General features: G+C 37.0%; 1 protein-coding gene across 4 annotated transcripts in view; it reads left to right on the top strand.

Annotated features, from left to right (window-relative positions):
- The first annotated feature begins 938 nt into the window (after positions 1-938).
- The window catches only part of MGAT4A (alpha-1,3-mannosyl-glycoprotein 4-beta-N-acetylglucosaminyltransferase A), a 128,711-nt gene continuing 102,927 nt past the window's right edge, over positions 939-26,722 (top strand). The window contains exons 1-2 of one of the 4 annotated variants that reach the window (XM_045828414.1): positions 939-1,053; positions 5,824-6,113. In XM_045828414.1, coding sequence (XP_045684370.1) covers positions 6,105-6,113 — 9 coding nt within the window. In that variant the 5' untranslated portion in view covers positions 939-1,053; positions 5,824-6,104. Of the gene's footprint in view, positions 1,127-1,791; positions 1,894-5,823; positions 6,114-26,722 lie in introns of those variants that run through there. The other 3 variants (XM_045828413.1, XM_045828416.1, XM_045828415.1) reach the window with 3 other exon arrangements.

The following is a 26,722-nucleotide window of genomic DNA, read 5'->3' as shown; positions in this document are numbered from 1 at the left end:
ACCCAATGGTAGTTACTTTTTAAAAAAAATTCAACTTTTTAATTGAATTTATTAACGCAAGTCATAGTACATGTGGATACTAAGAAAACTGGGGCAGACCACTCAGGCTTTCTATAAATGATTATCTATTTGGTTCTGAAGTTGATCTCAAAATATGGGAAATGGTGATAGATTAAGGACACGGGGCTCAGGAGAAAGGGGCAGAACAGTGTGGTGTAGTGGAAAAGTCACAGACTTTAGCACTCAAACGACCTGCATTTAAAGTCTAGTTATATTTCTTGTTCCTAGTTGCTTATGTCAGTCCTTCTCCCTGGGTACCTGTTTCCTCATCTGTAAATTGGGGATAACTCTATGGCTGGAGGTATCGATCAGAGACAGTCAGTGAGGTGTCTAGAACTGCGGCCTCAGAAGCTTTTTTGGATTAGGGCGGGATCCACCTCTGGGACCTGTCACCAGGAACGCTACCGTGGTCCGAGGAAAGGGACCCACGGTGGTGGTAGGGGGTTGGACTGGGCAGCCCTGAGTGACCAGGCTGTGTGCCAAGGCGAAGGCCGAGGGCTTTCGAGGCCTTTTGTTGGTCGTCTAGACCGCTTCTGCACTTGCCGGGAGGATTAAATCTATTTATGGTGATGGGGAGGCGGGCCCGTGGGCCTGCGGGCAGCGCGATGGCCAGACATGGGGCAGAGGCCAAGCTCTTTCAGTCTAGGACCAGACTAGGGGATCCTGCTACAGACTCAGCCGTGACATTAAAAGAAGGGGGAGGAAAATGCAGATCTCACGAGAATTATATAGGCTACGAGACCGCGCCCCTAAATGACAGCCGGGTGGGCCACTGACGGGAGCGGCTCGGCCGCGTGGGGGCGCCCAGTGGACGGCGTGAAGCCCCGGCGGCCAATGGCTGGCGGGGTCGCGGGCGGGGCGGCCGGCGCTCCAGAAGCGGGGGCGGAGTCTCGGCGGGGAGGCGGGGCGCCCGGCGGCGGCAACTGCAGCGGCAGAAGCGACAACGGCAGCAGAAGCGTCGGAGGCTAAGCAGCTGTGGAAAGATAGACGAGGGTGAGGGGGAGTCGCGGCCACCTCGGGAAGTCGTAGGCCTGGAGGTGGTGGCGCAAGGGCGGTGTAGCGAGAGGTGCGGAGCTGAGGGGTGGCGCCCACTGCCGGGCTCTTAGACACAGGGTTGCCGGGGGATCCACCTGCTGGTAACGGAGCCACCCGTGCGCGGCCCGGCTGGGAGTTCGCGCCACCACGGGCTGCTGTGGGCTAGTCGGGGCGTGGGTTGGGCCCCGGGGCGTGGGCTGGGTGCTTCGGTGGCTCTGTCCGCCCCTAGCCGCCAGCTACGCAGCCCCTCGGTGCCGTGCCTTCTCCGGTGGCCAGCAGGGCTCCTGGTGCCTTCCCGGCACTGTCCCCCGAGGCAGGGCTGGTCTACTTTGGGGCAAAGTGGCGGAGAGAGTGGGTTTGGGGGTGCGGAGGGGAAGTGAGAGTTGTTCGCGGTTGGAACAGGCTGCCCGAGGGCCCGTGCCCAGCGTTTCTACGGGCCGAGGGCCAGGTGGGGTAGGGGCAAGGCGGTCCTGGCTCCAGAGGCAGGGGCTCCCGCTCCTGCCTTGGTGAGAGGGCGTGCAGCCGTGGTAGCGAATTTTCCTACAAAGTGAAGACCTGGTAATAGTGTGGTGTCAAAGAGCAGCCCATTTCCCCACCACTTACGGAGGAAACTGCACGTGGGACCCTTAGGTTGGGTCCTGATGATTCCATTGCGTGTGCCAGGTGATAGCTTCAAGGCATGTTTTACGAGTTGGCCGTCTTACCCCTCGCGCGCCCGCTTTTATTTCTCGCAGCATGTGTTCTCTGAAGCCCGGTTATTGCCTACAACCCGAATTGCGAAGTATGAGCAGGCACAATGTATGTGCTCAATGCTTTCCATATATTTTGCTGTTGTGCTTTTGCTGTTGGACGAATCCTGAAGAAAGATAATGACGTTGTTTGTTTGAATTTCGAATCTAAATTTAGAATCAAATATTATGCGTTTTGTGGTTTATGTTTCCGTTTCTGATTATTTTACAAAATAGTTTAATAACAGGGTATGGCATCGGTTTCTTTACTCGCAAGTGTAAATCCGAAAACGCACTGGACGATGAAATTATATAAGATGTTTTAAGTAAAAATATTAATCCTCTCATAAATGTAAAATAAGTGAATTTTAACATAATTGCGGGGTATAAAGTTAGATTACATTTTGGATTTCATGATTGTTCATTCCTTTCTTTCCTTCCTTCCTTCCATCTGCCTTGTCTGTAGGATGGTGATTAAGGAATTTGTCAAATGTTCAGCAGAAGTATTGTGAGCAATGGAACAGTTATCCAGAGAACAATAACCTGTTATTTAAAATAACCTGTTACCGAATAATAAAAATATAGGACTGCAGCCCTTAAAAATCTGTTAATAAAACATTTTTTTCAGTCTGAGATCTAGAGTTGAAAGTTCTATTCATTTTTGTCAGGATGGAGAAGATGACTAGTAATTTTAGCCACTACCTTTTTCATTAAAGATTCAAAAGTAAAGTGATAGACTCAGAATAAAATTTTTGTGACCATGGATACTTTAAAATATGGGTCACTTTGTCTCTTAAGTTAGTCAGTCAATCCAGAGGGCTTTTGGTTGTCCAGCCTAGCAATTGCTTCTCCTGGTTTAAGAGCCCAGAGATCAATTAAAAAAAAAAAAAGACCAGAGATCATTAGTTTTGCTCTTGTCCTGAGCCTTCACTTATACTGTGCAGTTAAACTTCATTAGTTTGGAAATCTTCATTTAAAATGTATGACTACATTCTTCTTGTAAAATGATGTTTTAGTTCTCTTGAAGAATTTTAGGTCTTATTTGTTAGTAGAATTCATTATAAGTGCATTTTCTTCTTTAAACCGTGGCTTAGTAAGTTCCTGTGTTTAATATTTCTTATATTTTTCCATAGTATTATCTGTAGTTTACTTTGCTTTTAGAATTCATTCACTTTTAATTGTCTTTGCCCATTTATATTGAATTTTATCAATGGGCTTTATTTATATTTGATAAAACTGTATTTTAAAATATCCTTAATTTTATTATTTGCTATTTCTTTACTTCCCCATGATTATTAATTTAATGTTTAAAACTAGCCCATATACTTTTAGATATTTTACTAGAACAAAATCCTCCCTGAAGGTAGGTCTAAGTATATAGCAACAGAAAGTTACACAAATTTTTATGTTGGGTTGGCCAAAAAGTCTGTTTAGTTTTTTCTGTAAAATAAAAGACACATTTTTTCCATTTTCACCAATAACTTTATTGATTTGGCTATTTTGAGTATGTCAGTATCTCCTGCTATTGGCTTCTAGTGGGTAGAGGCCAGGGGTGCTGCTAGATACCTTCCGATGTATAAAACAACCCCACAGCAAGGAATTATTTGGGCAAAGTGTCTGTCAGTAGTACCAAGAAACTTTGCACACCAGTTTTGACATGTTTGATCAGTCACAGCACCTTCTCCATACACTGCATGTCTTTTTTTTTTTTTGCATTTCAGTTGTATTTTTACCTTTCTTGAAATAATAAAACATAACATGCTGAAAATGTTGCATATCTTCTTTTATCTTTGCTGTTAAAATGCACAAAAATTCACCAATTTGTTAAGTTTTTCTTAAATGCACACTGATACGAGAGCTGTCACAATACAGTCTAACAAAATTGTTTCAAATGGAGTTGAACTAAGATAGCTAAGTGCTACTAGAGCCATTACATGGAAAAAATGTAATGGACTTTTCAGCCACCCCAATATAATGTCATACCAGGGTTAAAAGTCCAAGTTACATAGTTCACTGTTATCACTTCTTTTTTTATAATCAGAACTGACTATTGGGTGCTTAGTTATCTAAGATTTTTAGGCACTTTATGGAATTGAAATTAGAGAATTTCACCATGAAGGTTTTAAATTGTGAACAGTAGGCATGGGCATATTTAATGTTAACTTGTGTTAACTATAGAAAATGAGTAAGTTGGGGTTTAGAAAACAGTGATAACTTGTGAGAATATCTTTTGAGTGCCTTGTTTTTAGATAGTAAGAATAAGCAAGGAAGTGACTCGAGGGAGTTCAGTGCTTCTAGAATATTATACCACAGTTAGAGCTGCTAGCCAAGGAGAATTACAGGTGTGCCTCAGGGCTTGTGCACTCACATATTATAGGGAGGGGTCTTAGCCAAAGGCTATAGGAAGAGAAATTTGTTCAAGGTTCTAAGTTTAAACTTTGAGATTTCTTATGAATTTTGCAGCCTCTTTTGTAATTTTTCCATATTTGTTATGGAGTATAAACACTTCTAAAATTAACACTTAAACTGTTGGCTAAACTTAACACCTTGTGAACATTCTTCATATAACCTGAGACTTGGGAATATCCCTGGCACCACTCTCCCTGCCTGGGTGCAGGTGGATGAGTTTGAGAGGCAAAAGATCTGGTAGGTAAGAGTTTAGACTTTGGAATCATACAAATCAGGGTTCTCTTTGAGTTCCTTTTTATTGTGTGTAAAATCAGGTTAATAATGCCTGCCTCATAGGATTTTGTGAGGATTTAAAACTTATACAATAGTATGGTAGTTGCTGGGGGGAGGTCGGTATAAGAGGACTAAATGGTAGTGGGAAAAAATGCAATAAAGATTAAATTTAAAAATATATAATGGATCCAGCACATAGGGAACACTCAATGAGTTGTAGCATCTGTCTTACTAATACTGTGCTCTAGTGATCTTTCTTCACTAGTAGAGACTTCTAGTAATGTTCAGTTTTACAAAGTGGCTGAGATGGTAGTTTCAGAATTGCCTACAAGTGGCTACTTTAATCAGCCATATTCTTCTACTGAAGGACTTGTCCCTTGGGCTTTGTAGGCCTTTTTGGAGGTACATTAACTCACCCCATTAGAGTGTAATTTAGCATATTGTGAAGTGCATCTTGGGGTCCCCTTGAGGTCACCAGTAATCAGTGCACATCTCGGAGTGCTGGACATGCCCCCAGGGAATGAGACCAGCTGTGCATAAAGTGGACTGAACAAGTGACTGGCTATAGTTTTTTTGTTCAGTTTTATTTCTAATACAGTTAACATTTATTGAGAACCTATTATGTGCTAGGCACCTATGCTCAAACACCTCTGAGGACTGCATTTCACTCCATTTTTTTTAGTAGTTTTATTAGATGGGTGGTGATAAAGTGATGGATCCTCAGTCCTAACAGTATTCTGGTTGGATAGGTGCATTTTTAAAATGCCTAAACCTTCCCAATTTGAGGGCAGGCATTAAATTTGCCTAAAGATCAATGCCTGAAGTAACATACCTTGTCATGTAAGTAATGATGGGGCCAGATACAGGACCCAGGTTTTTTGACCCTTGTATGTTGTAGTCAGTCAGTTTTTTTTACATTTTTAAAAAAACATTAACTGTTACTGTGCTGTAGGAGAACTGAGGAGAGTGAAGATTATGTTACCCAGGAACCATTGTGTGATCATTCGTGTTCTTAGCTTGAAATCTGGCTTATTATATGTTTAATGAGCCCCACAACTTCCCTCCTTACATACATAACCATAACTTTCTTTTCACGGATGAAACAAATGAGGAGGGAATATATGTAGTTTGATGCTTTTTTCCCCTGAGGAGAAGAACCCTATAATCCTAGTATATTAAATGAGTGATTTAGAGGTGGGAATAATCTTCATAGGTACAGTTTGGCCCTGCCAAAAGTCTGCTTGTAATGGTGACTAATAAATGAAGAAACCAATATTTTGCATTACTGAACAGCTTTTTCTTTTTTCTTCTTGGATAGGTTGGATGAGACATCAACCTATGAAGACTGCGAAGACAATTTTGAATAGCAGTTGTGACTGGTGATGCTGTCAGACACATTCTGCAGAGCATCTGGAATGAACCTCTCTTATTGACTATTTTCATTGGCCCAGAGCCAGGAGTACTGGATTCACTTGACTTTGTTGACGTATGAACCAGTGTGATGGTGAAATGAGATGAGGCTCCGAAATGGAACTGTAGCCACCGTTTTAGCATTTATCACTTCATTCCTTACTTTATCTTGGTATACTACATGGCAAAATGGGAAAGGTAAGGAGCATATCTCTAAAAATGTGCATGAAATGTACTAGGCATGAAATGTGCATAAAATGTGCTTTGTTAATGGTACATAAATGCTTAGGTTAAATACCCCAACAGTCTGCATGTTGCATCCTGTCTGCTGGGGGCCTAGTAGCTTCTTACGGACATGTAAATGAAGCACTATTCTTGGACAGAGGAGACAATTTTTGTTTGAATGGGGTTAGTTTTGTTTTGGGTATCTTATAATTTGAAAAGATACTGAACAGTGGTTTATGTTATGTATGACAGGCAAGTTGCATGATTAAGACTCTTTGCACTTTATTTTTATTATTAAACATCATAAATGTTTAATAAGCATCCTTTACTGAATGTTGTACAAAATGCCTAAAAGGATCTAATTGGAGACTTCATGAAATTTACATGGTGATTATACTAATGATTTGGTGCTGTGTGGTTAATGATTTAAGCTGCATGTGTTGACAGATTGCTCTTTAGGCAAAAGTATTTATGAGTTGATGAGAAATTCTGATTAGAAAACAAAAAATTTTAAAAATTAATTATGTTAGACTGTTGAACTGTGTTTTTAAGAAAGGTTATCTGTTTAGTAATTGGAAGTATATTAAGGGATAATGCATTTTTGGGGACTGTTTTTGAAGAGAAACTATTTGGAGTAGATTCCTATCCATACTTTTTACCTGTTTTCTTTCCTTATAATAATCTAAGGAATGTTGATGGCAAGAAGGATAGAGGTGTTGAGATGAGGGCATATTTGTTTTGTTAGAGTCCAGTTAGAATAGTCTTCATAACCTGGTTATTTGATGATGCTATTGTTGACATTATTTTATTGATTTGTATAAAGATAACTGAAAAGATGGATTCATGACAATTTTCCTCTGATGTGTTTATATAGATATACATATTTACATATTGATATATCTGTGAGTATATGTATACAATAAATAAGCTGGTATAAGTGAAAAACATATGCTCTATGCTTTGAGCAAGTATGGTATTCTTTTTCTTTTCTTCCCTCTACCCTGCCCCGTGAGCTGGGTTCTAATTTTGGGGGGAACTCTTTGGAGAAAAATGAATGAAAAACTTGTTGAAGACCTTTCTTCTTTGTGGACAGATTATGCATTTTAGGTTTTATTTTTTTAATTGTACCAAAGGAAAAAGATCTATGCAGGAAGAACTTTGATTGGTTAATTTAATCAATCTGTTGACTGTGCCTGATATGAACAAAACAAATGACTGGCCTTAAAAGTCTACTTATGAAGTAAGGAAATTAACCATAAGAAGTGTATTTGGATTTCTTTTTTTCAAGTCAGGAAACTTACCTATTCAGAGAGTTTTAATAATGGGGAAACTTGATTCTTCTCACTGTGTCATATTTAAGGGATTAAAAGTTTTAGATTATCTATTCCATTTATCTTGTTTCTTATATAAAGGCATTATAAGCATTTTTTGTATTAACTTGTCTTTAGAATCAAAATTAATTTAAAAAATACAAGATTCTTTCACCTTGTCGTTTAGATACACATAAAAAATCTGTTCTCTTTGATTATAACTCTTGAATAGCTCTGTAATGCTTCCATGCATACTCTTGTGTTCTGTTTTTCTGCTTAGTGTTTTATCCATATTCCTTCAGGTATCAACAGAGACCTGTTATAGTTATGTAAAATCCCCTGTGTTGTAATGCTATATCGCTTATGTAATCACCCTAACTGCTGAGCATTAGTATTCTTTTTAGATTGTTCTGGCAGTCAAACAACTTGGATTTTTCAGAGAGGACCTGATTTCAGATATTCCAGTATACTCATTAACTACATGCTCTGATTTTTATATTGAAAGCATGGTTTCCATAATCTTGACATTGCTGGATTAATAGTTTTTATTTTTCATTTATTCCTTGGTCCCTTTTATGTACCTATCCTGTGCCTAGCACTGTATTATATGCTATGAATATGAGAAGGAATAAGGAATTTCACACCTTTGAGAGGCTAAGGGACTGGTAGAGGAAGATGCCTGTAAACAAATATGATATTATCAGTTTGGAGATAGAAGCAATAACAGTGCTGGGCTTATATTGTTAAATGCACATTGCATGTTGTGTATTCTCTCATTTTATCCTCATAACAACCCTGGGAGGCATTATTACCTCCTTTCTATAGGTGAGAAACCAAACAGTGGTTAAGAAACTTGTTAAGGTCATACATTAAATGGTAGAGTGAAGTTTGAACTTAGGGCTGCTGATTCCAGAGACGATCCTCCTTGTTGCTCTGTTGATGAGAAGAGCAGAGACAGAAGCTATTGATTTTTGTGATGCTTCACAGAGGACGAGTAAATGTGAAGGCTGTTCCAGGGAGAGTAAGGAACAGTGGGCTTGTCCGGTAGAGAGAGCTACATGTGCATCCATGGAGTTCTAAAAGGCTATAAAGTATTTGTGCTTTGGAATTGTGAAATGCTCGTTGTAATTGGCTCATAGCATTCCTAGACTATCTCAAGTTTTACCTGGTAATCACATTGCAGTTTCTAGGAGTATATCTGGTTTGTCATAGGTCTTCATTTACCACTTGGAAGAATATACGAGTACCATGGGATTGGTATAAATTGGGAAGGATGTTAGGGATCCATCCAGGGGAGCTGGAATTTGGACCAGGTCACCAGTTCCAGAAGATATAGGATCCCCATATAAAAATGACCGGGATTCCAAGTATGTGTCATGGACAGGTTGAGAAAGTTGAAAGTAGGTGTTATGAAGTGGGGCAGGAGTAATTACATGTCTTACTTGTGGGGGGTAGGGCCCCTAATGAACCTCCTACTTTGGTCAGGAACAATCCAGAAGCTCGGCGAGACTGAGCAAGCAGTTGTAGATCCTTGTCCATGGGGACATTTAACATTCATGTACATTTTTCTCTGTGGACATATGCTTTCAATTTTATTGAGTATTTTTACCTAGGAGTGGAATTGTTGGTTCATATTGTAACTTATGTTTAGTCACTTGATCAGCTGCCAGACTGGTTTCCAAAGCAACTGGATCATTATGCATTTCCTTCAGCACAGTATCAGAGTTTTGATTTCTTTACATTGTTGACAACACTTGTTATCTGGCTTTTTGATTCTACTATCCTAGTGGTTGTGAAGTAGTATTTCATAGTGGTTTGTGTAACATCTTTTTATGTACTTATTAGCCATTTGTATAACTTTCTTGGAAAAATGTTCACTCATATCCTGTGCCTGTTTTTAAAAATGAGTTGTCTTTATAAGAAATACATATATTTCATTGGTTATATTATTACAGTTGTTCCAATTTTTCATTTTTTGCCCCCCTCCACCCAGTACCTCTCATATCCTCTAGCAGTCCCCCTAAACCCTTAGTTCATGTCCATGGGTCAGGCATATAAGTTCTTCGGCTACTACATTTCCTGTACTTTTCTTAACATCCCCCATCTATTCTCTACCTGCCAATTTTTACTTCTTAAACCCTGTGCCTTTTCCCCCATTCTCCCCTTCCCAACTGATTACCCTCCAAATTATCATCATATCTATGATTCTGTTCCTGTTCTGCTTGTTTACTTAGTTTGTTTTTTAGATTTAATTGTTGATAGTTGTGAATTTATTGCCATTTTAATGTTCATAGTTTTGATCCTCTTCTTTTTCTTAAGTCCCTTTACTATTTCATATAAAATGGCTTAGTGATGATGAGCTCCTTTAGCTTTACCTCTTCTGGGAAGTACTTTATCTGCCCTTCTATTCTAAATGAAAAGCTTTGCTGGATAGAGTAATCTGGGTTGTAGGTTCTTGGTTTTCATCACTTTGAATACTCCTTGCCAGTCCCTTCTAGCCTGCAAAGTTTCTTTTGAGAAATCAGCTGATAGTCTTATGGGAACTCCTTTGTAGGTAACTACCTGCTTTTCTCCTGCTGCTTTTATTCTCTCTTTATCTTTAACCTTTGACGTTTCAATTCTGATGTGTCTTGTTTTGGTCCCCTTTGTATCCATCTAGTTTGGGACTCACTGAGCTTCCTGGACTTGTATGTCTATTTCCTTCACCAAAGCAGGGAAGCTTTCTTTCATTATTTTTTGAAATAGATTTCCAGTTTCTTGCTCTTTCTGTTCTCCTTCTGGCACCCCTAATAATGCCAATGTTGCAGTGCTTCAAGTTGTCCCAGAGGCTGCTCACACTATCCTTTGTTTTTTTGTTTTTCTTGATTTTTTTTCTTCCTGTTCTGATTGCTTGTTTTTTGCTTCCTTGTGTTCCAAAACATTGAATTGATTCTTGGCTTCATCCACTCTACTATTGTTTCCCTGTAAATTGTTCTTTATTTCAGTTAGTGTATCCTTCGTTTCTCACTGGATCTTTTTTATGCTCTTGAGGTCCTGACTAAGTTCCTTGAACATTCTTATAATCAGTGTTTTGAACTCTGCATCTGATAGATTGCTTATCTCCATTTTGTTTAGTTCTTTTTCTGGAGTTTGTTCTGTTCTTTCCCATATTTCCTTGTCTCCTCATTTTGGCAGCCTCCCTGTGTTTGTTTCTATGCATTAGGTAGAGCTGCTTTGACTCCCTGTCTTAGTAGCATGGCCTATTGTAGAAAAGCTCACTGGTAAGTTGGTTGGGGTAGAACTTTAGGTAATTACCAGGGCAGGACAACCCATGTGAACAGGTTGATGGAGTCTCCATATGGTGTTACTGTTCTGTGGCTCTGTGTTGAGGAGGGCTCAGAATGGTGCAGTGCTGCTGCCTGGCCTCTGGAGTTTTGTCCTGGAGAAAGCTGTCCCCCAGCACTCACCCTGATACCAGACAGTTCAGTTTCTCCCAGTATGCCTCTGATGCCCTTCCAGCTGCTGTCTGGTGCTGAAGCCCAGAGGGAGTGAGTCTGTGTAAGTCCCAAGTCCATCGTGGGCCCTTTAAGAAGCGACTCCTAAGAACCCCACAGTTTGTTCTGGTACCCCAATCCCCACTGGTTTTTATAGCCAGAGTTATAGGAACTTGTCTTCCTGGTCCTGGAATCCTGGGCTGGGTGGTCTAGTGTGGGGCTGGGATCGCTCTCTCCAGAGGTATCCCTCCTGATTTTTATCCACCACCAATGGGTGTAGGGCTGCCTGTTCCACATCTCTTCCTGTCTGTCCTTTTTACCTGTCTGGATTAATGTGGCTTCTTTAACTTTTTGGTTGTTGGACTTTCATACAGCTTGATTTTTTGACAGTTCTGGCTGATATTTGGTTTGTAGTCTAGTTGTAATTTTTGCTGTGGTGGTGTGAGGAGGTGAACCACATTTACCTACAACTCCATCTTAACCAGAAGTCAGGTTGCCTTTTTATTCACTTGTAAGAGTTCTTTATATATTCTAGATAAAAGTTCTTTATCAGATATATGATTCGCAAATATATTCTCCCCTTCTGTAGGGTTTTTTTTTTTTTCACTTTCTTGATGGTGTACTGTGAAGTACCAAATATATAATTTTGATTGATGAATTTAAGTCTTTTTTTTATTGTTGCTTGTGCTGTTGGTGTCCTATCTAAGAATTCTTTGCCAGATGCAAGATCTTGAAGAATCTCCTATGTTTCTTCTAAGGTTTTTATACTTTTTGCTCTTATGATTAGTTCTTTGATCCATTTTAGGTTAATTTTTATATGTGGTGACATCAAGGTCCAGCTACATTCTTTTGTATGTGGCTCTCCAGTTGTCCTAGTTGTCCCAGCACTATTTGTTAAAAAGACTGTGTTACCCCCATTGAATGATCTTGGCACTATTGTTGAAAATCAGTTGATCATAGATTATGGACTTATTTTTGGACTTACAGTTGTATTCCATTGACCTTCCTTGTGCTAGAATCACACTGTCTTTTCATTATTGAGGTAAAATTGGCATATAACATTATACAGGGTTCTAATACAAAAAAACACTTTTATTACAAAATCTTTTATTACAAAACACGTAATTCTGCAAAATAACAATGACACACTCAAGCATACAATATGACATTTTAAGTGAAATGTTCAAATTAAAAATATAAATTATTATACCCATATTACCCTACCAACCATACTCAAGCAGGTGTTACTTCTGCTGGACCCTGTGTAAGTTTTAGGTGTCTAACATTGTAATTTGATATGTGTATACACTATAAAGTGATTACCACAATACATATAGTTACTGTCCATCGCCATACAATTGACTTCCTTTACCAATTTTGCTCACCTCATCCCTCTTCCCCTCTGATAACTTCCATTCTGTTCTCTGTATCTGAGAGTTTGTTTTTATTTTATTTGTTAGATTCCACATATAAGTGAAATCATATGGTATTTGTCTTTCTGTCTCACTTATTTCACTTAGCATAATACCCTTAAGGTTCATCCATGTTGTTACAAATGTCAAGATTTCCTTCTTTTGTATAGTTGTGTAGTATTCCATTTATATATACACCACATTTCCTTTATCCCTTTGTCTATTGATGGGAACTTAGGTTGTTTTCATATCTTAACCATTGTAAAAACTGCTGCAGTGAACATTGGGGTGCATACAATAGACCCCTTCTGTGGGAGATATGTTCCAAGACCTCTAGTGGATGCCAGAAACTGTGAATAGTACCAAACCCTATATATGTAATTTTTTAAACATATATACCTATGACAAACTTTAATTTATAAATTAGGGATATTAGGAAATTAACAACAATAATAAACTAGAACAATTATAACAGTGTATTATAACAAAAGTTATGTGAATGTGGTTTCTCTTAAATATTGTATTGTACTATATTCACCTTTCTTTTACTTGTGATGATATAAGATGATAAAATTCCTAGGTGATGAAATGAAGTGAGGTGAATGACACAGGCATTGTGATGTAGCATTAGGCTACTTTGAACTTTCTGATGACATATTAGTAAATGGCTGGGTGTCATTTGTTTCAGTGGGTCCTTTGCTGAAGTCTTGTATAGACTAAGTGCTTTCTGGTGCAGCACTTTGCTGTCAGTCAGAACACATTTTCTGTTCATATCTTCCACCCACAAATTTAATGTCTTTTCCACCTTAATGAAGAAGTTATCACACACTGTGGTCATAACTTTTGCAGGTTGAGGTGTGACAGCAAAACTAGCATGAATTTCTTTTTCCTTCTTTACAATTTCACAGATGAAAAATTCTTTCTTACTGTAGCTCTCAGCAATCTCTTAACATAAAGGAAGCACTTTAGGATTTTCTTTGGCATGTCTGAATTGCCAACATTATTACTCGTACACTTTGGGGTCATTATTAAATAAAATAAGGGTCACTTGAACACAAGCACTGTTGTGACACTAAAGCAGTCCATAAGATAACTAAGCAAGCTTCTAAATGACTAACAGACAGATCGCACATATAGCATGAAGATGCTGGACAAAGTGATGGTTTATGTCTTAGGCAGAACACAGCAGGACAGTGATTAAGTTTCATTGTGCTACTCAGAACAGCACACAATTTAAAAATTACAATATTTTTTTTATTTCTGGTCTTTCACCTCACAGGTTAAATGTAATTCTAGGTATCTTATCTTTTGTTGCACTTGTAAATGGGATTGTCTTACTAATTTCTCTTCTTGATAGTCCATTATTAGTGTATAAAAATGCCAGATATTTCTGTATATTGATTTTTGTATCCTGCAACTTTTTTGAATATATTTATTTTGACAGGTTTTTTTTGGTGGAGTCTTTAGGGTTTTCTCTATATAGGGTCATGCCATCTGCAAATAATGACAGTTTTACTTTTATTTAGATGCTTTTTATTTCTTCTCTTGCTATACTAATTGTTGTACTAAGATTTCTAATACTATGTTGAATAAAAGTGGTGAGAGTGGGCGTCTTTGTCTTGTTCCAGATAGAGGAAAAGCTGTCAGCTTTGCACCATTGTGATGATAGCTGTGAGTTTGTCATACAAGGTCTGTCCAGAGAAATCCAGCCATTGTTAATATAATGGGAACGGTTCGTGTGACATCAATATAACCTGGCAGCCAAGGAGAGAGGACTACAATAGACATGCGTGAACAATGACAACTTCACTGTACTAGTCGGTGGGGACAGCAGATTGTGTTGAGTGACCATGTGTACTCTGGCCATTGCATTTAAAATAACTGAGAGTAGAGCAACAAATCTAAATCAAATTTTGCATTAAGCTTGAACATTCCTCCATGGAAACTACTTGGATGATTCAGAAGGCTGCAGCTCTGAGCAACTGGTGATTGACAGCTTCATCACAACACACTGGCTCACACATCACATTTCGTGCAGAGTTTTTTGGTGAAATACCAAATCACCCAGGTGACTCAGCACCACTGCAGCCCAGATTTGGTGCCTTGCAACTTCTGGCTTTTCCCAAAACTAAAATCATCTTTGAAAGGGAAGAGATTTCAGGCTATTGATAAGATTCAGGAAAATATGACAGGGTGGCTGATGGCAATTGGGAGAACTGTGTGAGGTCCCAAGGTACCCACCTTAAAGGGGACTGAGGTGACATGGCTTTATGTGCAGTGTTTCTTATATCTTGTATCTTCTTCAGTAAATGTCTATTTTCATAATACATGGCTGGATACCTTCTGGATAGACCTTGTATATGGCCTTTATTATAATGAGGTATGTTCCTATATACCCACTTTGATGAGAGTTTTTATCATAAATGAATGTTGAGTTTTATCAGATGCTTTTCCTGCATCTGTTGAAATGATCAGGTGATTTTTTTATCCTTCATTTTGTTTATGTGGTGTATCACATTGATTGATTTGCAAATGTTGAATAATCTTTATATCTCTAGGATGAATCCCACTTGATTATAGTGTATGATCCTTTTAATGTATAGTTGAATTAGGTTTGTTAATATTTTTTGAGGATTTTGCATCTATATTCATCAGAAATACTGACCTGTGATTTTTTTTTTTATATTATCTTCTTTTGTAATTTTAGTATTAGGGTAATGCTGGCCTTGTAGAATGAGTTTGGAAGCATTCTCCCTCTTCAGTTTTTTTTTTTGAAGAGCTTAAGAAGCACAGGTATTAAATTGTCTTTTAATGTTTGGTAGATTTCACCACTGAAGTCCTCTGGTCCAGGACTTTGTGCTTTTTTTTTGTTGTTTGTTTGTTTTTTTAAAATTACTGATTCAGTCTTTTTATTAGCAATTGGTCGATTCAGATTTTGTGTTTTTTCTTGATTCAGCCTTGGAAGATTGTATTTTTCTATGAATGTATTTCTTCTAGGTTGTCTGATTTGTTGCCATGTAATTGTTATAGTAGTGTTTTACAATCTTTTGCATTTCTGTGGTATTAGTTGTGACTTCTCTTTCATTTCCGATTTTATTTGTTTGAGCTCTCTCTTTTTCTTGGTGAGTCTAGCTGAAGGTTTATCAGTTTTATTTTTTTGAAGAACCAGCTCTTAGGTTTATTGATCTTTTCTATTGTTTTTTAGTCTCTACTTCATTTATTTCTGCTCTGATATTTATTTCCTTTCTTTTACTAACTTTGGGCTTTGATTGCTTTTCCTAGTTCTTTTAGGTGTTAAGGTAGGTGGTTTATTTGAAATTTTTCTTGTTTCTTGAGATAGGCCTGTGTTGCTATGAAGTTGTTTCTCATAACTGCTATTGCTGCATTCTATAGATTTTGGAATGTTGTATTCTCATTTTCATTTGGTTTATCTCAAGTCATTTTTTGGCTTCCCCTTTGATTTTTCTTCATTTACCCATTGGTTTTTTAATAGCATGTCATTTAACGTATACATATTTGTGAATTTACCCGTTTTGGGGGGGGATTTATTTCTAGTTTCATACCATTGTGGTCTGAAAAGATGATTGCCATGATTTCACGCTTACTAAATTTATTGAGACTTGTTTTGTGACCTAATATATGGTCTAGTTGGGAATGTATCATGTGCACTTGAGAATTCTGTATTCTGCTGCTTTTGGATGGAATGTTCACAATAGATCAGATATAAATCAGTCTGGTCTAATGTGTCACTTAAGGCTGGTGTTTTTATTGATTTTTTGTTTGGATGATTTAGCCATTGATGTAAGTAGGGTATTAAAGTCCCCTGCCATGTATTGCTGTTGATTTCTCCCTCCAACTCTAATTATTTACTTTGTATTTTTAGGTGCTCCTGTGTTGGGTGCATATATATTTACAAATGTTATATTTTTTTTGTTGGATCAACCCCTTTTATCATTATGTAATGCCTGCCTTTGTCTTTTACTACAGTTTTTGTTTTAAAGTCTATTTTGTCCAATATAAATAAGCTGCTTCAGCTTTCTTTTGGTTTCTCTTTGCATGAAACATCTTTTCTGTACCTTCACTTTAAGTTTTTGTGTGTCTTTGTATCTGAAGTATGTCTCTTTTAGGCAACATGTCTTTTTAAAATTCATTCAGCCACTCTATGTCTTTTGATTAGAGAATTTAGTTCATTTACGATTAGAGTAATTATAATTACATATAGGTATGTGTCCATTCTTACTGCCATTTTGTTAATTGTTATCTGGCTGCTTTGTAGTTCTTCTGTATTCCTTTCTTCTCTTCTCTTTCTTTGTGTTTTGATGACTTTTTTTAGTGTCTTTTATATTGCATTGTTATCTTTTGTGTATCTACTATATGTTTTTGTTTTGTAGTTACCATGAGGGTCACGTATATTATTTTATATATCAGTTTATATCTGTCATTCACATATATGAATGATACACACACAGAGATGACAATCTATTTTAGGTTAATAATAAGTTTAAGTTTTAACACATTGGAAAATCCTACATTTTTATTCTTTTACATTTTGTTTTTGATGTCACATTTTATATCTTTTTATTTTGTTTGTCTCTTTACTGATTGTTGTAGTTATAGTTATTTTTACTACTTTTTTAACTTTTATATATTAGCTTTATAATTGATTAGTCTACTATGTTTACTATATATTTTTATTTACCAGTGAGATTTACTTCCTTTGTTTTTTTGTTATTAATTAGTGATCTTTTTTTTTTAACCTTTAAGTCCTTCCGTGTAGGTCCAGTTTAGTGGTGTTGAATTTCTTTAGTTTTTGACTGTTTCAAAAACTATATCTCTTCTTTGATTCTGGATGATAATTTTGCCGGGTAAAGCATTGTTGGTTGGAAGTGTTTAGCTTTCAGCATTTTGGATGTATCACACCACTACCTTGTGGTCTGCAAAGTTTCTTCTGAAAACTGTGGTGATAGTTTCATGGATGTTTCAGTGTATACAACAAGTTGTTTTTCTCTTGCTGCTTTTGAGGTTCTCTCCAACTTTAACTTTTGATGTTTTGATTACAGTGTGTCTTTGAGTAGATATCTGGCTTTATCTTGTTTGGAAGTCACTAGGCTTCTTGGATCTGGATGTCTGTTTCTTTTCCCAGGACAAGGAAATTTTCAGACATAATTTTTTCAAATAAGCTTTCTGTCCTTTTATTATTTTTCTCTCTCCTCCTTCTGGGCCCCAGATAATGTGAATGTTGTTTTATTAGATGTCCCATAGGTCCCTTAAACTAAATTTACTAACAGTTTTTTTCTGCTCTGTCTTTGTTAGTGCCAATGCTCTATCTGCTAGGTCACTGATCCTTTTATCTGCTTTACCTTGTCCACTGTCGAACCCCACTAGTGTATTTTTCAGTTTACTTGCTGCGTTCTTCAGCTCTGTGATTTCTGTTTGGTACTTTTTATATTTTTTATCTCTTTGTTGGAATTCTGTGTTCATCCATGCTTTTCTTGAAATTAGAGAGCAATCTTTATGACCATTATTTTGAATTCTTTATCAGGTAAATTACTTCTTTATTTCATTTGGGTTTTTTTTTGGGGGGGTTAGGTATATTGTTGTTTGTTTCATTTGGAACATACTCCCTTATTTACTCATTTTGCTTGACTCTGTTTCTGTCTCCAAGTCTTGAAAAGGTGGTCATTGGTAGAGTGCAGGTGTGTTTCAGTTTGATGTTTTTGCAATGCACCAAGGGAAGTAGCCTGTCAAGAACTATCTCTAAGATTGTTTCAGTCCCATGGGATCCAGAAACAAAAGCTACCCCTCTCATCACTGACACCAGGTGTTTAAGGGGTGTCCCTTGTCTGGATTATAAGCACTCTCCAGGTCTTGTGGGGCAGGCAGGGTTGCAACAGAAGAACACAGGACCAGGGCAAGCACCTCCTCGCCCACTAGGTTGAGCCAGCTGGGACAGGAACTGGTGGAGGAGTGCCGGGCTGGGTAAAGGTGGGGAGAGAAGCCACAAGGGATCATTGGCATGGGGCAGTTGGTGATGAGTGCCAAAAATTGTGCCCGCCAGCACCTTTGTACCCTGAGAGAGATTTTCAACAGACTCCGTCTCTCCAGCATACACTTTAAGATTAATTAATGAATCTTTCCCACATATGATCTAGGCACTTTTTAAACTGCTATCTCTGCTCTGGAACTTGGAGTGGGTCATTCTGTGTGAGAGTGCTTAAAGAGTAGAGCCTCAGTTCCCTACAGCCCTGGGTCTCCTGGATGTAAACTTCATTGGTTCTCAAAGACAGATATTTTAGGGGCTTGTCTTTCTGGTGCAGGTCTCAAGAATTGGGGTGCCTGAAGTAGGGCCCTAACTCCTTGCTTCTTGGCAGGAACTTCATGCTTATGATATCTCTCCCGCTTGTGAATTGCCATACTGGAGCTGGGGTCCTGGTGAGACTGAGTCTCTGCCTGTCTTACTCATCTTATGGCCATGTTTGCCTTTGTTGTGAAAGAGCTATTCTGCTAGTTCTCAGGTATTTCTCAAAGAAAATTGTTTCATATGGTGTGTCTGTGGAGGAAGTGAGCTCAGGATCTCTTTATGTCACCAATTTGAACCCAGTTTTATTCCACACTGTCTTGATTATTGTTGCTTTGTAGTAAGTTTTGAAATAGGGACCTGTTAGTCCTCTTACCTTATTCTTTTTTTTTCCCTCAGGATTAGTTTAGATATTTTGGATCCCTTGCAATTTCGTATGAATTTTAGAATCAGCTTTTTTTGTATTAAAAAGTCAATTGGGATTCTGATAGGGATTGTGTTGAATCTATAGATCATATCTGGTAGTATTACCACTTTAACAATGTCAGGTTCTCTAATCCATGAAAATGAGATTTTTTTTCTATTTATTTTATCTTTAACTTATTTTAACAATGTTTTTATGTTTTCATAGTACAATTTTTATGCTTTTTATTAAATTTATACCTATTTTATTCTTTCCAGTGGCATTCTGAATGAAATTGTTTTCTTAATTTTATTTTGATTTGTTTGTTACGAGTTTATAGAAATGCAATTGATTTTTATATATCGATTTTGTATCCTGCAAACTTGCTGAACTTAATTATTAGTTCTAATAGGTTTTTAGTGGTTTCCTTAGTATTTTCTACATATAAAATCCTGCCATCCGTGAATTAAAATAATTTTATTTGTTCCTTTCCAATATGAATGCTTTTTCTTTGTTTGTTTAATTTCCCTGGCTAGGACCTTTATTATAGTGTTGAGTAGGGATGGTGAGAGCCAACATCCTGTGTTGTTCCTATTGAGGGAGAAATCAGCCAGTCTTCCACATTTAACTAAGATGTTAGCATGATTTTTTAAAAATTATTTTATTGTTGTTCAAGTACAGTTGTCTGCATTTTCCCCCCACCACTCCCTCCCCACCCCAGCCATATCCACCTCCCTCCCCTGATTCCACCCCCCTTGGTTTTATCCATGTGTCCTTTATACATGTTCCTGAAAAACTTCCTCTCCTTTCCTCCCATTATCCCCTTCTACCTCCCTTCTGGTTACTGTCAGATTGTTCTTAATTTCAGTGTCTCTGGTTGTATTTTACTTGCTTGTTTGTTTTGCTGATTAGGTTCCACTTAAAGGTGAGATCATATGGTATTTGCCTTTCACCGCCTGGCTTATTTCACTTAGCATAATGTTCTCCAGTTCCATCCATGCAGTCGCAAAGGGTAGGAGCTCCTTTCTTTCTGCTGCGTAGTATCCCATTGTGTAAATGTACCATAGTTTTTTGATCCATTCATTTACTGATGGGCAATTTAGGTTGCTTCCAGCTCTTGGCTATTGTAAATTGTGTGGTTTTTAAGTATACACTTTTTTTGGTGTTGTTAAGGAAGTTGCCTTTACTGACTGTTTTCATGAAAGAATGTTGGATTATGTCATTTTTTTCCTACATTTCTTGTGATGTGCATCTTTCAGCATCTATTGAGTAATTTTTCTTTTGTATTCTATTAAGATACATTGCATTAATTGATATTTAGGTCTTCAATCAACCTTACATCTCTAGGATAAATAACACTTGGTCATGGTGTAACATTTTTAGTTTGTTGCTGAATTTGGTTTGCTAGTATTTGTTGGGGATTTTGCATCCATATAAATAAGGAATATTGGGATGTAGTTTTCTTTTAGTGTGCTTTCTTTTAGTGTAGGTTTTGATATCAAGGTGATACTAGTCTCACAGAATTATTTGAGAAGTGTTTCCTCCTGTTCTTTTTTTATTTTTGGAAGACTGGAAAATTGGCAATTCAGTTATCCCCTCTTATGCGTGACTTTGCTCTCTTCAGTTTCAATTACCTGTGGTCAATTGTGCATGGTCTGAAGATATTAAATGGGAAATTCCAGAAATAAACTATTTATAAGTTTTAAATTGTGTGTTGTTCTAAGGAACATGGTGAAATCTTTCAGCATCCTACTCCAATTCTGCTGGGGATGTGAATTATCCTTTTGTCCAGCATATCCATGCTGTATACACTACCTGCCCATTAGTCACTTAGTAGCTGTCTCAGTTATGTGATTGACTTTTGTGGTATGGTAGTGCTTGTGCTCAAATAACCCTTACTTTACTTAATAATGGTCTCAAAATGCAAGAGTAGTGATGCTGGTTATTTGGATATGCTAAAGAGAAGCCATAAAGTACTTTTTAAAGTGAAAAGGTGAGTACGGTACACTAAGATATTTTGAGAATGACCACAGGCATGTAATTTTTATTACAGTACACATATATTGTTATTATATTGTTGTTGTCTTTTACTATGCCTAATTTATAAACAAAACTTTTTCATAAGTATGTATATATAGGCAAAAACATAGTATGTAGAGGGTTTGGTACTATCCAGTTTTAGTCATCCCCTGGGGTCTTGGCCAATATCCCCTTGCAGATAAGGGGAGGGAGACTACTGTAATTATTTGAATGGTTGGTAGGATCAGCAGTGAAGTCATCTGGGGCTGGTCTGTGTGGGTAATTTTTGGTGACTGATTAAATCTTTCCATTTGTTAACAGTGTTTTCAGATTGTATATTTCTTTTCCAGTCAATTTCTGTAGTTGGTATTGTTCCAGGAATTTGTCCATCTCATGTAAAACATCTAACTTCTTGGTGTACAATTATTTATAGTCCCTTCTTTCATTTCTGATTTTAGTAATTTGAGTCTTCTGCTTTTCTTGGTCAAACTGACTAAAAGTTTGTTAATTCTGTTGCTCTTTCAAAGAACCAGCTTTTGAATTCTTGATTTTCTCTATTTTTCTATACCCTATTTCATTATTTTCTGCTCTAATCTTGACCATTTCCTTTCTTCTGCTTATTTTAGGCTTAGTTTATTCTTTTTCTGGTGTCTTAAGTGGAAAGGAAAGTTATTGATTGGAGAGCTATCATAATATAGACATTTACAGAGATAAGTTTTTCTCTAAGCACTGCTTTAGGTGCATCCCATAAGTTTTGGTACATCCTATATTTAATTTCATTCATTTCAAAGTATTTTCTGATTTTTTTTACCAATTACTTATTTAGGAGAGTGTTCAGAAGACACACTTTGTAACATTTCTATCTTCTAAAATTTATTTTGGTTTGTTTTCTTACCTAGAATGTGGTTTATCTTGTAGACTATTCCATGTGCACTTGAGAAGAATGTATATTCTGCTGTTGGGTGAAATGTTCTATAGACATCTGTCAGCTCCAGCTCGTGTGTAGTACTTTGTAAGTTTTCTATTTCTTTGTTGATTTTCTGTCTAGTTGTTCTACCCATTATTGAAAGTGGTGTACTGAAGCCTGTAGCTATTATAGAATTATCTGTTTGTATCTTCATTTCTATCAGTTTTTGCTTCATTTGTTGTGGTGTTGTGTTATGGGTGCATATAGATTTATAATTTTTAGGTCTTCCCTCTTTATCTCTAATAACATTTTTTTGTTTTAATGTCTATTTAGTCTGATATTAATATGGCTACCCCAGCTTTCTTGTGGTTTCTACTTGTATGGTATGCCTTTTTCCTTTTTTCCCTTAAAACTATTTGTGTCTTTAAATCTGTAGTGAATCTTGGTAAATAACATGTAGTTGGATTATGCTTTTAAAAATCTAGTTTAGTAATATCTACCTTTTGATTGGACTGTTTAATCCATCCAAGTTTAATGTTATTGGTATAGTTTGCTTTATATCTGCCATCTTCATATATTTTCCATATGTCTCATGTCTTTATAGTTCCTGTATTTCTCCTTTACTGTTTTTTTTTGCATTGATTGCTATTTTCTAATGTAGAACTTCAATTTCATTAACTACTTTTTGGCTACCTTTTGAGTATATTTTAATGGTGGTTTCAGGGTTTATCATACACGTCTCAACTTATCAGAATCAGCTTCAGATTTATACTAGGTTGATTTCAGTAATATGTAGAAATGTTATTCCTGTATAGCTATATTCTTATATTCCCTTTCCCCACCTTTTTTTGCTGGTGGTATTATTATATACATATCATCTGTAATGTTACAAACCCAAGAGTACATTGTTATAATTATTTTGTTGTCTGTTATTGTTTCCCTAGCACATTACAATTTTATTCATCATGGACTCAAAAATACATTATATACATATTCTTTATACAATATTTTTTAATTAGTTGAGAAAGAGCAATAGTATGCATTAATAGCATCTCATAATCACATAATTACTGGTGCTCTTTGTGTGGATTTGAATCACTCTCTAAGATCATTTGCTTTCAGCCTGATGAACTTCCTTTAGTATTTCATATAAGGCAGGTCTGCTAGCAATGAGATCTATCAAATTTTGTTTATCTTTGAATGTTTATATTTTACCTTTGTTTTTGAAAAAGAGCTGTGCTGCATATAGGATTCTTTGTTGACAGGGGTTTTATTTTGTTTTGTTTTTAGCATTTTTTGTTATCCCACTGACTTCTAGTTACCATAATTTCTGATGAGAAGTCAGCTATTGATTTTATTGGGTTTTCCTTGTCAGCGATGTATCATTTTTCTCTCCTTGCTTTCAAGATTTTATTGTGCTTGATTTTTATTATTTTTAACATGATATGTCTGCTTGTGGGTCTTGCTTCCTAGATGTGTAGATTATTGTTCTTCATTATTGTTCTTCATATTGTTCTTCATAAGGAGTCAGTCATTATCTACCTTTGAATATTTTTTTCACCTTTCCTCTCCTCTGTTATTCCTATTACATTTATGGTGGAATACTTAGTGGTATCCTAAATTTCTCTGAGGTTCTATTCATTTTTTCTCAGTCTTTTTTTCTCTTTCTTTAGCTTATATAATCTCTATTGTTCTGTCTTCTAAATCTTACTGGAGTTTACAAGACTCTTGCTGATTGTTTTCTTTGCCAATTAAGATCTACTGTTGAGTCCTCTATTTTTTTTTAAATTTCTGTTACTGTACTTTTCAACTCCAGAATTTCCATTTGGTTCTTTCTTAAGAGTTCTGTATCTTTATTGATATTCTTTATTAGATGCAACATTGCCATACCTTCCTTTATTTACTCTTTTGTGAAGCTTTTCTCTAGTTCTGTGAGTGGAGTTACAATAACTGTCTTGAAATTGTTAGTTGTTGAACCCTGTTTTTCCCCCGTCACCCCAAGGTTGTTGCTCCTCAAGGAGGCATAGTTTGAGGGATCATCCTGAGATGACTGTTGTCCCTGGTAGGGTTCGCTCCCACTTTCTCAGAGACCTCTACAGTAATTGCTGGCTGATTGTTCTGTTGTTTACAACAGAGCACTGAAGCATAAATTCTACAAACTAATCTATCAAATAATAGTTTCTTTAAGAAATTGTTTCTGAGTTCAATGTTTGTTATTTCTGACCACAGGAAAGCCAACACTTCCTGGTTCTCTTTTGCAAACTAGCCACCTACAGTGTAGACTGTGTTTTCATTGGTGCTCCAATTCTCCCATTTCTTTTCTTTAAAGCCTCCAGAGGGCTTTAGGGTTTTTTTAATCCTCTCCTGAGGATATGTTCACTGATTTTAGAATAAGAGAAAGACAGAGAAGAGAAGGAAGAGAGAGAAACATTGATGTGAGAGAGAAACATTGATCAGTTGCCTTCCACATGCAATCAGGCTGGGGATCAAACATTCACCCTAGGTATGTGCCTTGACCAGGGATTGAACCTGCAGTGTATTGATGTATGGGACAATGCACCAACCAGCTGAGCCACCTGGCCAGGGCAGAGAGGGGTTTAGCTTTAAACTCCACTATGCTCTGTTACAAATGAAGTAAGTTCCTTTGGGAAGAGATTAGGAGCTTGTTGTATAGCCTGCTTTTCCCCCAGGGAAATATCTGAGCCAGGGCTCTGGATTGGGTAGTGGAGATCATGACAGGCTTCTTTCTTAGTGGTGCCGCCACTATAGCAGCTGAGACCTGGATGAAGTGGGGAGGGAGTCAGTAGCTTGAGGTTCTCTTAGCTCTGCCTGACCTGGCAGGGAAGCACTGCCTCACTAGTTGGAGAAAAGGCTGTTGGGTCCTCAGTATTCTTAGCACACTGCACCCAGTGCAGAGTTGTAGTACATGAAAATGCATGAAAAGACCAGATGTCATATCCTGTTAGTTATAAAAATATAGACACTAAATAAAGTTTTTAATTTAAAACTGTGGGTCATATTAATGAACAACAATAGTGAACAAAATCTTTTAGATTTTTTTTAGTTTTTCTTTATGGAATAAGCAAAGCTCATTTCAAACAGGATATAAGGAAATTTAATACCAAGTCTAGGATTTGGAGTACAGTATTACGGTTCTGATTCACTGAGGTTGTGCAGTAGTTTTTGTTTGAGTGCCTTCTGTGTGTCAGGCATTAAATTAAGCAGTTTGGGTTACATTAGTGAATATATCAGAGAATTAGTGAATATATCTCCCCATTCTGTAGTGATGGAGAGAGAGCTAAAAAAACCCCCTTAAGGTAATTAAACAGTAAGCTGAAGAGCAATGTGTGTTTTTTTAAACCTTTTATTTTGAAGTAAGTTTAGATTTATAATAAATCTACAAAAATAGCACACAGAGTTCTCTATACCCTCTAATATGAACAACTTATATAACCGCAGAGCATAGTTTTCTAAAACCAAAAGTTGACTTTTATATAATACTATTAACTGATCTACAAACCTTATTTGAATTTTACCAGCTGTTCCACTCACGTCCTTCTGTTCCAGGATCCAATCCAGAATCTCAGATTGCATTTAGCTGTCATTTTTCCTAGTTTCCTCTGGGGAATTCCCTCAATTTTTCTTTGTCATTTATGTCCTTGACACTTTTGAAGATATATGACCAGATATTTTGTAGAATATCTCTTAATTTGAGTTTGTCAAATGATCATGATTTCTTATGATCAGATTGGGATAATGCATTTTTTGGCAAGAATACCACAGAAATGACATTGTGTCCTTCTTAGTGCATTATGTTGAGAGGTGCATGATGTTGATGTGTCTCATCATGGGCTATGTTAACTTGGATTACTTGGTTAAAGTGGTGTCTCCCTGGCTCCTCCTGTGAAGTTCTTAGTTTTGCTTTTGTAGTTAATAATAGTTTGTGGAGTCATACTTTAAAACTAAGCAGATATATTTTTTTCTCAGCATACTTTTGCCCAGAAATTTTAACCTCCATTGATGATTTTTGTCTGCATCAATTGATACTGTAGTGCATCAATTATTGCTCATTTAAATTAACAGAAAATTAACCATATTCTATTTTTACCTTTATTTTTCAACCTTTTTGAATATTTTATTTTTCTCCTTTTGTACTATTTAGAAAATAAATTTATATCCACCAAATATAATTTTTTCCTTCAAATGTCCACATTGTCACAACTTGTCTACTAGAGGCTCTCTTTAGACCTTTTGTTTTATCTTAGAACTCTCCCTGATATCTTTGAAAGCATCCTTGCTTTCTTACCCTTTTTCTATGCTTCCAGATGCATCTTGATTTTTTTTCCCTATCAGAAGTAGTGGAATTAGCTTTGCCTTAACAGTCCTAATTCCTTTCAGTAGGAATTATATTAGAGACCAGAATTCGAGTGCCCACGAGACTTAGTAATGGATAAAAGTGTTTCTGTTTTTTTGATGTGGACCCCGGCCTGCAGGGTCCGTCTGTTGTGGCTGTGACAAACAAATTCACACGAACTACAGAAGTCCTGTGGAGAAAAAGGGATGGCATGGCTACTCTCTGAGTGAGAGAGGGCCCCAACCCCTGCCTGGAAAGGCTTTTATTGCTTTTCGGGGTACACTACATTAAGGATGGTCCTCATTTACTATGCACAGGTTCGGGGATGATCCTTATTTACTATGTGCAGGTTTGCTGTAGGTGATTACCTTTTACAGATAACAAAGGAAAGAATATTGCTAATTAC

The sequence above is a fragment of the Phyllostomus hastatus genome, unplaced genomic scaffold (genome assembly GCF_019186645.2).
Source record: "Phyllostomus hastatus isolate PE091 unplaced genomic scaffold, TTU_PhHast_1.1 phas_scaffold_78, whole genome shotgun sequence".
NCBI classification, from domain to species: domain Eukaryota; kingdom Metazoa; phylum Chordata; class Mammalia; order Chiroptera; family Phyllostomidae; genus Phyllostomus; species Phyllostomus hastatus.
The sequence above is the reverse complement of the archived record's forward strand: the minus strand, read 5'-3'. Positions and strand labels throughout refer to the sequence as shown.